This window comes from Equus przewalskii, chromosome 4 (genome assembly GCF_037783145.1).
Source record: "Equus przewalskii isolate Varuska chromosome 4, EquPr2, whole genome shotgun sequence".
Lineage (NCBI taxonomy): Eukaryota > Metazoa > Chordata > Mammalia > Perissodactyla > Equidae > Equus > Equus przewalskii.
This window is the reverse complement of record NC_091834.1, coordinates 51,916,748-51,931,937: the sequence shown is the minus strand read 5'-3', so window position 1 is coordinate 51,931,937 and position 15,190 is coordinate 51,916,748. Positions and strand designations below refer to the sequence as shown.

At 36.4% G+C, this 15,190-nt stretch overlaps 1 protein-coding gene across 8 annotated transcripts in view; it reads left to right on the top strand.

Annotated features, from left to right (window-relative positions):
• Positions 1 to 2,786: 2,786 nt before the first annotated feature.
• Positions 2,787 to 15,190, top strand: part of TMEM196 (transmembrane protein 196) — a 55,050-nt gene continuing 42,646 nt past the window's right edge. Inside the window, exon 1 of one of the 8 annotated variants that reach the window (XM_008521687.2) lies at positions 2,787 to 4,222. In XM_008521687.2, coding sequence (XP_008519909.1) covers positions 4,058 to 4,222 — 165 coding nt within the window. In that variant the 5' untranslated portion in view covers positions 2,787 to 4,057. The remainder of the gene's footprint in view (positions 4,223 to 15,190) is intronic. The other 7 variants (XM_008521688.2, XM_008521685.2, XM_008521684.2 and 4 more) reach the window with 7 other exon arrangements.

Below are 15,190 nucleotides of genomic sequence, written 5' to 3'. Positions count from 1 at the left end.
AATCACTATAAAATACATTGCTTGTGGGTTTTTCACATGTTTAAAAGTCATTAATAATCAAAAGATATTTCAGACATCAATCAAAATTGTAATAAAGTACTAAGTACTATATTTCCTCTAATTTTCATAAACACTATTACTAATAGTGTTACTATTAGATAATTAATTCTAGGCTATATAATCACTAGAAGACAAAAAAAGGCAAAAAATAAATTCAGGTTTAATTATCTCTGCTTCTTGATCTTTAAATTGGGAAAAAATCTTCAAAATGTTGCTTTCTTTTTTTAGCAGGATCACCTTATTAAATCTCAGCTGGGTCTTTAGAGACAATCATTTCTAACTACACTGATGAAAGTATTAAAATATTAAATAAACTTTTAGCATTTAAGATGTGCAAAATGGTTTGGAATAGTTTTGTGATTTTTCTTTTCCTTAATCTTCTATACTACATTGCTCATTCTGTCCAGCACCTAAGGTCACCTTACAAATTTAGTTTATAATAGCTTGAACACTTTAAATCAGATCTCAGAATTAATCAGTTTAAAATTTTGACCAGTTTAGTTACTAACCCTATACTAGTGATTGAATTGATTATTTCATCAACTTACTTCATTATATTAAGACAGGTGGTATTTATTTACCAATTCCTGGATTTTCTTTTATTCACACATTAAAATGTCTACAAATCTTATTTGGGTAAATAGATGCATGAGGATCTCAGAACTCTTAACTATTTATTGGCAGAACTTAGGTCCTTAAAGAAAGCAATTGGGAAGAATGTTCCTGATTAGCTAGTAAGTTTACTAAGAAATATTTTGAGGTTCTCCACACATTCATATTTCCCTGCGTCATATACGAGCCAGCAGGTGGCAAACTTGAGATTTTTTATACTATTGCTCTTGTTGAAGATGTACAGGTTTTGAACCATGTATCCCTGGATCTCATGAATAGCTCTTTTGGTGTCTCATGGCATGAGAAAAATTAAATATTAACTGTGGGGTCACTGGTATTTGGATAGCAATGCACTTTATTTAGTTTTCTCTTGATTTAGTGTTTTATCCTATAATTCTTTTTGAGAGATATTGGATGCAAATTTGAACCCATCTTTTGCTATGATTTTCACAATTAAGAGTAAATCAGCTGTCTTTGCATTTACTTTGGGAGGATCTTTACATCACTTAAAAAGGCATGCAAAATATACGTTATCTCCTGCAACAGATAATGTAATATACTTTTGTAAGTTCTAACAACATTGATTCTCATGTTTTTAAACATAAAACAGAAATTTTTTTTGTGGGTAGTGATTGTCTTTATTTTATTCCTATAAATATTTCTGTTTTAGTGTGACGCATTGATAGTCATTTGTAAGTGAAGATGAATTTAACTTCTTATACTTGCATTTGATTTTCAAGTTTTGGATTTTGTACCAATGACAGAGGATCAATCAATATTGGTTATATTCAGGCATATGATTAGGTTTTGGCATATTTAAGTAAACATATTTCCAGCCATCACATTCACAGATGAAAATTCAACCATAATACGTGATTTACGCATTTCTTCCTCTCTCTGAAATTCATCTATTGTTAACACTACCTCTAGGTTCTCTACAAATTAATTTCCCTTTCTATAAATTACACTTCTTCCTGTATGTCTACATTAACCAATCTGCTTTAACAATGACTATAGCTTGTTATTCTCTTTCTAATGGGGAAGAATTCTTTAAAAAGTAAAGCAGTGACTAAAAACCAACTGAAGTTTAGGCAAATAGATGCTTCATTATTTCTACATATAAATTGGATCATTTATATGACTTCAACAAGGTTTGAGTAAAATAAACTATGCTTTATTAAAGCCAAAAACTGTTAGAAAGATTCTAAGAATTGGCTATTTGGTACACTGATTTTTCAAGAAGAGGAAAGTGAATCCACTAATTACTCAACATAAGTGGTTGAGTTGTTCTTCAGACATCACAATAACTGGAGACCCAAGACCAAATAACTTATACTTCTTCCTTCTTTGCTATTTTATTTATAAGAGAAGAGTATTCAAATTTTTTAAAATATAGAATACAAATATATCATAAGGAAAGTAAATTACAGTGTAGAATTGAACTTAAACTATGAAACAAGCCCTGAATCACATTTAAGAAAACTGAAACTGGTACTTATCTTATAGATTGTATAACACTCAGCTTTAGTGTTCTCAGCATTGGGGCTTTAGAAAAAGAAGCTTCTAGTCAGAGTTGCACTAATGCACTGCACGAGTCTGCGTGTAATCGGAGGTCAAGATGTCCTGGTCTTGTCTAATGTGTCCTAACTCCATCCTCCTTTCTTCTAATCCTCCTCCTTCTTCTGGACATCTTCAAATGAGGAATCCAGTTTTTGAGAGGGGTGACCCACAGCCCAAAACACCTTCTCCTCCCTCTACTTCTTGGATCTTTCTGATGGAATACCTCGTGATTATTTATGAGGTAAAATCAGGGATTTGAAAATGAGGTCCAGACACAGCGATTCCCAGACTTCTAGAGTCCCATGTGCATCAGATTACAACACGAAAATGCCCAAGCCAAGCTTGACCCCTGCCTTAATGATTCTGAGGAGGGCTACTGTCATAAACAGTCATGCAATGAGTCAGATTTTTTACTTTAATAATGCCCTTTCCAATAGAGTACTTAAATGTACACATCTCTTGAATTTGAGTGAGAACATGCGACCTAAGTGGTCCTCGGTCTGACGACGCATCCCAGAACGTGAAGCAGCCAAGCAGCGCAGCTAGGGGAGAGCAACGGTCTGCGGGCTGGGGAGGAACAGCGACCACATCCCCACAGAATTACAGCCCCAGTCAATTGCGTTTCCCACCCACCTGCCTCCAACACGGAAGCTGACAGGTCGAGACAGCAGGGAGTACACGCTCCTTAAGAGCAAGCTTCAGTGTAGCTCTTATACAGAGAGGAGCTCCTTCGTGACGGTCCTTCAGAGTTTTAATGAATTTAAGAGTCTGGCCTTTCTCCATCCCCTGCTCTCTGTCTGCCTTTCTTTGCCCACTGCGCCCCCACCCCACCCCGCGTACACGCAGAAGAAAGTTTTACACAGACTGAGCCCCACGTTGACGTAGGCATTGCCTCCCCTCCCATCTGGGCAGAAGGGAACGAGTGGGGGAGACGCAGAGCTAGGGATCGCTTGCATTGCTAAGGTTAGGGTCCTGAGGTGGAGCCGATCAAGTGCCAATCAGGAGTATCGGTTCTAGACCCACAAATAGATCAAGATTTTTCCCTCCTCCATCAACCTCTTAAATACCAATGAGGTCAGTGCAATGAGAGAGAATCAGATCAAGAGAGAGGGCGAGGAAGAGGACGACGACGAGGGGGAAGAAACCCAGACGGAAAAAGGCCATCAGACAAGGTCGCTTTTTCTGGCGACACAGCAACTGCGAGGAGCGTGGTGCTGAATATCATCCGCCCGCTCAGCCTGGGGACCGAGGGACTCGCAGAAGCACTTTGTGTTATCAGGAAAACAAAGGAAAGGAGACGAGAGGCAGAGTAAGAGGGAAGCTCGGGGCAGTTCCGCTTTGGATCTCCGGGAAGCAAAGCTCTTCTCCTTGGCAAGGAAAGAAAGGGGAACCTGAAAGGGTCTGGAAGGCTGAGGAGGGAGCGGGGTTTCCCTACGGAGACTCGGGACGCGGCAGAACTCTGGACAGCGCCTTGCGAGTCGGGCTCGGAGCTTCCTGGCTCCTCCAAGGTTTCAGGCTCCCTCTTGAAAGCCCTTCTACTGGTGTGCTCTCCTCTCCTGGACTCCGACCACCGAACCCAGAAAAATCCTTCTACGATCCCTGTATGAACGTGCCAGGGTGTAGAGTGGCTCTTTTGCCTCTTGTCCGGTCAGGGAAGAAGGTCTGCGGTTCCGGAAATCCAGTCCTTGTGGATAATGCTTCGCTGGTGAAGAAAGAAAAGTTTTGGGGTCTGGTAGGGGGCAGAGGGGTAAGGAGAATAGTGGAAGAAACAAGGTGGATTGTTGGTTTCCCTCTCTGATCTGGAAGGAATGATGACCGAGGAAGGATGTGCACCAGCGGCCAGATTATTGGGAGCCTCTTGGTGCTCTCTGTGCTGGAGATAGGGCTGGGGGTGTCCAGCGTGGCCGTGGGGGCGGTCAGCTTCAGCCTGGCCCTCCGAGATCACAAGCCGCAGCTCGGAGACTCGTCCCCGGTATGGAGCGGGGTGTGTGTACGTTGAGCCATTTCACTCTCTCTTTACCTCTTTACGGTGATGGTCAGTGTGCGTGCGTTAGTCGCTCCTTTCCTGGGGAAGAAAATCATAAATCTCCTCTGGCTTGCGTGTGGGTTCATGTTGGCAGGCTATGCTTCTTTATGCTGTTCTCTTAATTATTAGTTGGGTTTTTTTTTCCTTACCTTGGCTTAAGACCAAATTAAATGGCTTTGTTTAAAGTTGGAGGGGGCTGAATCTGCAAAATGCTGCCCAGTGGTGCTGCTTAGGGAGTCACACCTGTCAAGGGCAAGCTCACTTAGCCTCTTGTTTCTTTTACAAGGAAAATCAAAATGAAAGTGTTACATCATTTTCTTGTACCAGGAACAAGCAAGAATAGAGTTATACATTTATTTCTGGGTAGCAGCACCCCAAGTACACCAAAGGCAACACAGATAAGACAAAAAGAGAGATGTGGTATGAGTGAGCAAGGAGCATTTTATCCCAGAAAACATTGCTCTTAATTTTCCCTTGCTAGGTTTCTGATGCTTCATGTCTAAAAACTCTTTTGTAAGTTCTAGGCAATAAGTTAAACAACAAATGGTATGATATGTAAGAACAGTCTAATAGGAGAGTAACTCAGCTTGAAGAGTACCTAATGCTTGGAGAAAATGTCATAATTTTCACTGGGTCAGATGGCAGACCCAAGAAGATTCTTGTTTATCTAGTTTAGGCGAATCTCCAGGAAAGCCTTTGAGACCCATTCCTTCCACCAAGGATCAATAAAATAACTCAGCACTATTCCAAGTGTGGGCCTAATTGTGAAAATCATATTTTCTTCTCCTTTAAGTTAAATAGCTTCTATATCCCTCTGGGTCTCTAGCTTGATTATACATTCCAAGATAATTTAATAGGATATTATTCTGTCGCTGATAATCAATAGGTATAATTAACAATTGTGGGTTAGTTACTTGTGCTTTAAGTCACTGAGAAAAAAATGATCATTTAAGAGTTCAAGAAAAATCACTCCAAAGTAGTTCGTTTTTGAGGAAAGTTCTAGCATTCTTTAAACTGGTATAATTATGCTTTAGAAAATTAATTTTTATATTTTAATTCTTCAAAGTGAGGCGAATGTTTTTAAATTGCAGAAATTCGAAGAAAAAAGAAAAATGGTGTTCAATTCTAACATTGAAATCCTCCAAGAATCCTTGTTCTGAATTCAATAATAAGTTACTACCAATCTCCAAATAATTACCTCTGTCTTAAGTATGTAATTTTTATCAATCTGTATTTTAAATTTAATATGGAAGGCTAAAAAGCAAATCTTAAATCTGATGATTTCACATCTTATAGTAGTAGCAATTATTTTGAGAATTGCAGTTATTATTATTGCTATTATTGTTTAAACAGAAATAGTCAGACTAAAATTTCTATCAGACAATTGTTAAAATGAAATGTCAACATTTAAAGCAAGAGGAAGAAAATGTGATCTTTTGATGACTTATGAGGGAGAAGCCTCAAATACTCTTCAAATCACTTTCCCTCTGAAATTCCAGAAATTGAATGAGCAAACTTAGATTGTCTCTAAACAGTACTAAAATATCCAGTTTTTCTTCAAGAATTAAGAAAAAGATGACATTTGCTTGACATCAAGTAAAAAAATAATTAAATGATTTTTTCTCTTTTCTCAGACTATTATCTAGATTAGTCAACATACGTGTACGTACAGAAAACGAAAATTTTGAATCAGTTCAGTGAAGAGCAAATAAAACAGTAAAAATATATACATATATGTACACTCATTATCATAAAGAATTATTTCCATTTTAACTGGTTCTTTAGAGTAGCCAAAATTTGCCTAGGATCCTCAAATGATAGTCTGGAATTCTATTGTCTGACTCAGTAAAATAAAAAAAAATACACGTGATTGAATGAATGGCTTTGAAACTAGAGTCCAAACAGTTGGTCACTTTTATAAACTAAAGTTAAAATAATCAAATATATGAAGAAATAAATACCCAGTTGTGATCATTGTTTATCAAATTATAGGCTTGTTAAATTGATTTTTAAATTATTTTTCAGAGATCATTTGTGATACAGTTTGAATTATCCCAATTCTGTCAATGATGAATTCATATAACCAATATTTATAGAGGGCTTACCATGTATAGGGCGTTTTACTTTTTAGCACATATTTAACACAAAGACTTTTCAGAGGAATCAGAATGTCTAGCAGAGGAAACAAGATGGGTACATTGCAAAATTTATCAGCAGAGAGGAATTAGAGTTTGACCTCGGAGAGATACAGGGGCAGATAAAGAGGAGAGAGGTGGGTGGTCAATGAAATTTCCATGGGAGAATTATCATTTTTCTCTTGATCTTGAAAGTTTATCGGGACTTGGAGTTAATGTATCACAGTGTTAAGTAGCATATCACAGTGTGAAGTTTGCAGTCTACCCGGGTGCAAATCCCAGATCTGCCATTTGCTATCTGGGTGATTAGCCAGTTTCCTCATACTCCATAAAACAGAGTAGTTAGCAGGCACAAATGAAGTAATGTTCTTAGTAAAGTGTGTGGCATGTAGTAAGCACTGAATAAATGTGGGCAGCTAATACTGGGTGCGCAGACTGGCAGTGAAAGATATGAGAAAGGAGAGCGTTTCAGAGAGCAAGGATGAAGGCAAAGACATGGGACAGGACAGGTTGTGTTCCAAGAAGAGCAGGCTCTTCTATTTTTCTGTGGTTTAGGTGGGTGAGAGGGAGATAAGGATGCAAAGAGTGGTTGGGGCCAAATCATGAGAGGCTGTGTGCCAGTCTCAGGCAAAGATTTATTTCCTCTTATTTTCAATAATAATAATAATAATAATAATAATAATACCAATTTTTACCTCCCAGAGAGAATCCAGAAAGATGCAGAGGAAAACTAGATTAAGAGTTGTTAATCTCTCTGGTATTTTATGAATTAAAAATCTGTATTATTTATGAATGGTAGATGAGATTTTATAACCTGTCAGGATAACCATAGTCTATAATCACAGTGTGTTTTGATTGGTTCCATCAAGTTTTTCCTAACATATCAATATCATTATTACAGGATTTCTGATTAAATTTTAGAAGTCAATGGAAATAAAAACTGTACTATGACGGGATTACTTCTTATATACAGACCCCCAAATCATAACTTTTTCATCTATGTCAAATACACTAAGAATTCAGGCAACTATTTCAATTATTTGGACCCATATATACAAATTTCAAAAAAGTGGCTTTGAAAATAAAGTAGTACTAGATAAAGGGCTTAAAAGTCCATGAAATGTGTGTTCACATGGATTATTTCCAGTCACTATTTCATAATCAGGCAAAGGATACATTCCTATGATCTAAGAAATGTGGGCAATTAGAATAAAAAAAGTCATTTAACTATAATTTCATAGAGAAAGGAAGCTATAAATTCCTTTATAGGATTTTTGCTTCTTCTTGATTCTTTGTTATAGCTGACATAGTCCCCTCATTGAAAGCGTAAAGGAAGACATTACTGTTAGATAACAATGAATGAACCATTGAGTAAACTGCTTTGGAAAGCACATAGCTATATGAAATATAATTGATGTGTGAGATGTATTGACAGGGAGTTAAATAGACAGGGCTATGTTTCTAAGTTGTTTTGCAAAACAGTCAGTGTCCAGTGCATCATCTGTAATGGGAATGGCCTGTATTTAATAGTACACAGATTCCTGGATCCAAGAGAATTTTATTTTGTTGCTATAAATTGACACGTGGATATCCAGAGATTCAAATGGTGGTGTCCAGAACAACACTTGATGCTGAGTTGTATTTGATAAATACCATGCTAATTCTATCCATTTATATCTGATAGTCATTCTATAAATTTAATTTATTAAAATAACTTTTACCCCACATGTAAACATGGTCTTTTAAAATATTCAAAAATTTTATTGTCTAAATCATATAAAGTTTGAGTGATTATTATTGCTTATTTTTCTGGAGCATATTTGATTTGTATATCATAACTTTATCTGCTTAATAAGTCAGATACTTTGGGTGTGTGAAATTTATAGTAGTATGATTAAGGCATATATTTATTATGTGAACTCTTGATTCACTATGGTAACAACTCAGCCAATTGTAAGACTGTGTTGAAATTCACCTACTATACATTCTGATCCATATCACAGCAACGCAAATGAGGTGCTGCATATAGATGATAGCTGATGATTTATTTATTTATTTATTTATTTTTGGTGAGGAAGATTGGCCCTGAGCTAACATCTGTTGCCAATCTTCCTCTATTTCGTATGTGGGATGCTGCCACAGCATGGCTTGATGAGCAGTACATAGGTCCATGCCTTGGATCCGAACCCACAAACCCCAGGCTGCCAAAGCAGAGCACACGAACTTAACTACTAAACCACCAGGACAGCCCCTCTAAAGCATCATTTTTAATATTTGAATCTGTCCAATTAATTTAATGAAAAATGAAAAAACAATAAAGTGAAAGTAGCCCCTCAAACAGTTACTTCAAATGTCCACAATTTGAAGTTAGTGTGTCTCTGATCAGCTAATATATCATTTTTCTCCAGAGTCAAAATACATAACATAAGGGATTCATATCCTTTAGCATGAGATGAAAACATTGTTCCTATTCTCAAAAAAAATTTACAAGTGTACATTTGTGCCCCATTTTAAAATTAATTTTAATTATACCATTAATTCTTAAACAAATTCTCCTTTCAAATGATTTTTAAAAAGGATCAAAACTGAAGTTCTTTTCCGTACCACTTCACCAAAATTAGCCACTGTTATAAATTTAGTGGATAATCTCATGAACATTTCTCCATGCATAAATAGTATTGTTTGAGCATACAGATCAATTTCGATCAAGTTTCTGGATATAATAAAGCCCAGGTAACGACTCTTTTCCTTATGACGCACACACTCATTCTCAGGTGCTACTTGTTATCTACTCAGGTTAGGCAACTAGATAATTGGCAATTGGATAAGTCAGACAAGCTAAACTACTTGGAAATACAGTTATCATTCAAGAAAACATACCATGTGTTAAAATAATCGTGAATATAATGTCCATTTCTGGTGTTGACTTATAATGGTATGATGAAAGAAAAATGATGAGTTTTGCCATTATCTAATGAGATTTTCTTTTGTCCATAATTCATCCACGTATAAACGGCATATGTTGGAATTTCTATTCAGAGGCCATGACAAATTCTGCTTTGGGATTTGGCTTTATCCAAGGATATAACTGGTCTTGAAGATTTTGCCATGGAAAGATTAGAGGATAAGAGAGAATAATTTATTTGTTGACAACTTGTTTGATATAAACATGATCTGAATAAGTCAAGTCTCTTCTTTTGGACGCTTTTGCCTAAAATATTCGTTAGTTGTCTGGATTGGCTTAATCATTCGCCAGATCATCCAATATGTGCTTCCAATATGGCCAATTTAACTTTTTTGTATATTCACTTAGTCCTCACATAATACTTAATTTTATTGGTAGATAGGAGGCATAGCCCAGTCATTCAAGCTGAAATGCCTGTCTGTAAAATTCAATAAAAACTAGAATAGATTTTGGTGTATGTGTGCATGCACACTTACCAACAGGGGAAAAATCCCAAAATTTTATGTTCAAATGATGTTGGGCCATTCAGTTATGAAGTGAACCAAATTTCATTTTACTACTGCATTATATGTATATAATATAATATACATAATATTCCTTCAATTGATTTTTCTATACTTAAATATCTAATCCCAGAGTTGATAAAACTATTTTACTTTATTGTATTAGTAATTTTGTCAAATTACCAGGTAGCCACTCTACAGACAGAGGTTTTTTTCAACATGCAAAATAGACAATGCTAGAATAATTAGATGATAGCATATAAAGACTCTCACTGAGCATATTTCTAGGAGAGTGAGAGAAGAAACCATGTGACTACTTTTCTCTATGATGTACAAAGCCATGCAGTCCTTCTCATGAATGCAGATCTAATCTACATATACTTTATTCAAATCGAATGACAGATTGGATTGATACATCTCAATATAACTGTGGCACTGGATAACTTATCTTTCTTCACTAAGTCAAGGAGAGAAATGCCGGTACCTATCTCATGCAGTTGTGCAGCTAAGACAATGCTTGTAAGTCTGTCAGTACCAAGCCTGGCACAGAGTAAGTGTTCAGTGAACATTCGCTTCTCTTTTCTTCTCCTGCCCTTGTGCTGTTCCTTAACTGCCTGGAACCTAAAGCACACCAGTAGTGCCCTGGTTCTCAACATTTCTCCAACACCCTTCATTAACTCCAGTTTACTTCAGCTTTTTTTTTTTTTCACATATAGTATGTGTCTAGATAGGTTTTGATTTAATTCAGGTATATACATTAGCAACTACAAAAATGTACCAAAATATCAACATTAGAGAGGTCATGTAAATATTCAGCTTAAAACTGAATAGGAAAACAGTTGCTGCTGTAAGATACCTCTCTCTTTGTTTTTGTCTTCAAGGTGGAGAAGATGGTAGAAACTCTATCTTAAACATATTCAGTAATCAGAAAAATTAGACAATTAGAGAGTTAGGCAAGTCAGAGAGTGGGGTACAGTAACTACTATTTATGCCACAAAACCAAGTCCTTGCAAAACACATAAAACTATATAAGTTCTTGTCATAAACTCAAAATAAAAGTACAAATTAATACTCCTAATAAAGATACTTAATATCTTGGAGACTTGTATGGTTTTGCTAGAACTACCCAAACAGCTTTTGAAGCAATGTTTATTACACATTGCATTATTAACAGATGCAGCAATGAAGTATCTACATTACAACAATGAATCTTATAACCTTAATTAGTGCTGATGATTTTTAGCACCAGTGTTAACACTCCTGAGAAACAAGTCTAAGTTCCATTAGTTCGTAATATATTATTAAATACTGGACAAATTATGTTGTCAAGGCAAAAAAGAAAGTGTTAGTGGTTAAATAGGTCATCTTGGGAGACAGGGTGACTTGAGCTATTTATCCTATAGAAATAATACTAGATATCATTTATTAATAGTTAATTATGGTCCAAATGCTTTCACATACATTAATATACATTATTATTTCAAATCTTAACAACTTTATGAATAATGTAGTATTTTATAAAGTTTATATAGGAAAAAGAACTGCCTGGAGTTCACTGAATCAATCAGCTGAGTTTGTATTTAAAGCCAAGGTAGGCTTTATTTAAAATCTGTACTTTTTCTATTGCATTACGTGGAACATGGGAAACTTTCATGAAAAAGTCATTTACTAACTTTTATTATTACCTTTATTACTTTTTACTATTACTTACTACTTTTATTATTTGCTCCCACCCCAGAATATATGAGTCAGGCAGGATGGCATAAATGCCAGGTCCCAATCACTGTTCGTATCCGTTTCCTAGAAGACATAGTCATAGTCAACAGGTTAACAAGCACAACCCCCATGTTCTCAGAAGAGGGTGAGATATTAGACTAAATTTTTCCTACCCCTAAAGCTTAAGTCTAGCCTTAAAAAATAAAGCTAAAGTATGCATCTCAAATGATCGAGAGCAAATCAGGAAGACACGAGACAACATATTTAAACATAGTTCAAGATGAGAGGTAACATTGAGGTGTCAAGGGTGACTTCTTCATAGAGGAAGAATTTTATCCAGGCCTGGGAGATTGGGAAGGTTTCCAGTGGACAGAGGAGAGAAGAAGTTGTGCTAAGCAAAGCTATTAACATGTGTAAACTCATGGAAGGGATAATAAAGAGGAGAGTTTTGGGGAGATTGAGGAGACTGAACTTGTTAGAGCAAAGATGTGCTTACATAAAAACTGGTAAGTGAAGATCAACCTCATCCAAATCGGATGGGACCAGCTTTAAAAGGGTCCTGAAAGAATGGCGAGACTAGGCTGCTTTTGATTTCCAACTAAGCTTGATGAGCTCTGCAGGGTAGAACCTGAGGATCATGAGGCCAAGCCACTTGGGCCAGGCATGCCTGCTCAATTTCAAAGCAAAACATCAGCCCTTGCTTCCAAGATGCGTATCCTGGATCAAAAGAAAGAGTTGAGTGAAATCTTGGGACTTGAGGGAAGAGTAAATCTACCACAACAAACCTAACCCCAACTTCAAGTGACTTTCCTGTTGATGGTGGGTTTGTAAGATCCTAAGTTCCTTTTGTTCAATTATTCTTACAGCTGCCTGACATACTAAGATAAGAGCTCAGTTATTTAATTGGAAGTATCAACCTGACATAAAGAAATGAAAATAGGTTTTGGAGGTATTAAGACTTCAGTTCAAATTCTGGCTCTGGTGTTTTCTAGTTTAAGTTTAAGTGAGTTACATTATCTCACTGAGAAACCAGCTAACTCATCTGTAAAATAGCAAGACTATTACCTATCTCATGGGGTTGTTCTACAAATTAAATGTAATACTTTTTAAAGGGTTTGACTTATCTTAGGTATTCAATAACTATGACTGATCCACCACGAAGGTATGCTTTTTCCATATTTCTGGAAAATCCATTTTCTGTATGTGAATTCTCCTTGTGTGTTACAGACTTTTTATTTTCATACATTTCTGAAGAGGAGCTTATTGTAAGACCATTGATGAAATTGATCTTGGACTGAAGGCTTGGTAATATTTAGGTCAAATACCCTCTCTTAGAAAATGTGGACTTTTCATAACCTATTTTGGACAGTAATATTCAGTTGTGATTCAGTGCTAGGTCAATATTCGGATAAAGAGGTATAATTTTGTTTGTTCTACTAAATAGAGATGTGTGTTTGATTTTTCTCATTATTTTTGGCTGAGCTATTGAAATTCCTAGCTAATTTTCTACTTGTTTTCTGCCAATTATTTTCCTACATGGATTACTCTGAGGAATTAAAATAATAATGATAATAATGATGACTTAATAAGAACAGCAATGGCAACTTATGTTTATGATACACTACATTGCGTAAGAATTCCAACTGCTTTTGTAATACCATCTATCCCAGCAGATGAGTTTCTTCGCTTAGAGGATTTAGGATTCAGTGATTCGAGATCAGAAAGTGAAATCAGTAACAGGAGTAGGATAAAAACCTAAATCACCTGAAGAAAGAATGTATATGTGGGTGTGGATGTGTGCACACATGCATGCATGCAGTCATACACATGCGCAGGGGAGATGGAGAGAGAAGAAATTCCTAGGAGGAAGTTGATAATTGTCACTGATATGCAATGTTAGCTGCATTTAGGCTGCCAGTGCCCTGATTTGGGGGCAAGTTCACAACTTTTGTGACCCTCTATCAGCTACAGCTTATCTCCTAACTGATTGGCTTTCGGAAACCGCCAGGCATGTTGGATGGACATTCACTTGTGGTGTTGACAATTCTTGGGAAGAACATAACTTCTATCTTCTAGTCCCCTGGGATCACTGGCTGTTTTCAACTCTGTGAGGATAAGGACAGGTCGCAAATCATAGAGTCAAAGCTGGCATGTACCCAAGGGAGTGCTTTTTTTTTCTCTCCTCTTTACCAAACCCATCTTCTACATTTTAAACTCTGCTATATTTCACACATGTATCAAGTTGTGAGCATTATATTTGAATGTTGCCAAAATATATTACAGCATCTAAGTTAATTTTACATATATATAACATGAGAGAATCTTAAAGAAAAGAATATACACAGGGGGCCGCCCCGTGGCACAGGGGTTAAGTTCACACATTCCGCTTCTCTGCGGCCAGGGGTCCGCCAGTTCAGATCCCTGGTGCAGACATGGCACTGCTTGGTGGGCCATGCTGTGGTAGGCGTCCCACATATAAAGTAGAGGAAGATGGGCATGGATGTTAGCTCAGGGCCGGTCTTCCTCAGCAAAAAGAGGAGGACTGGCAGTAGTTGGCTCAGGGCTAATCTTCCTCAAAAAAAAAAAATCATGCAAGTTGGGATAACGCACATTAAGGTAAAACTTCCTTAAGTCGTACAAAAATACTTATCAAATTGTTAGTATGAAATATCTCATACAGAGGTCTTGTACAACGTCTATAAAAAGTTTAAGCTACTTTAATAAATGAAATGTTATTGACATTATCAATACCTGGATGCTCAATATTGACTGCATCTTCCTTTGCTTCCCTCCAAATTAACCATTCTTAAATATTTGTATAAGTTTGAAGTTTAAAATTTATTTATTTATTGTATTTGGCTAAAATAACAAAAATTTGGACAGAGGAGATAAACTCTTCTGGTTTTGTTACTGTTATCTGAGACAGTTTTACTTTGTTTCATTTTAAGGACTAACATGAAAAATGACTATATCTAAGATTTATTTGGACAATTGACACTTAAATAAACTGCAAATTCAAAGTTCCTCTTACCCCAAAATTGTGAGTTGAGTTACAAATTTCTTCCTACTTTTAGAGTAGAAACATCTGTAACATCAAAAAGCCTTACTTACTTAGCACACTGAAAATATTTGACAGATTAGTTTTGAAAAAGAAAAATGAACACAAAATAGAATTGGATCAGAGCACAATGCATAATGCACTAAATACAAGAATGAGTGCATTATGTGAACACCGAGGGAGAGATGTGAAGGAATGACATTCTAAGAATCAAGGCTGAGTTTTTCTCTACTCTGAAGGCTTTGGGTCCGGATCAGTGGGAAGTTTCTGAGATTTTTGGACTTCGATTCATTTAGAAGAGTTTGGCAGGCCAATCAACTATATGCTATGTCTGACAATTTCTTCTGAAATTCATTCTTGCGTATTGTTGGTTTCTTTCAGTTACTTTAGAGTCTCTGAAAAGATTTCTCTCCCTACTTCCACCCCATGGACCACTGTGGGGTTTTCTTTCCATGTCTCCTTTGAGTGCTTTTGCTTTAATTTCTTTCTTTCCTGTGGTTGCCTCTTATCCCATGCTGTCTGCTAAGTCACCAAAATGGCGCTAATGGAGGAGTG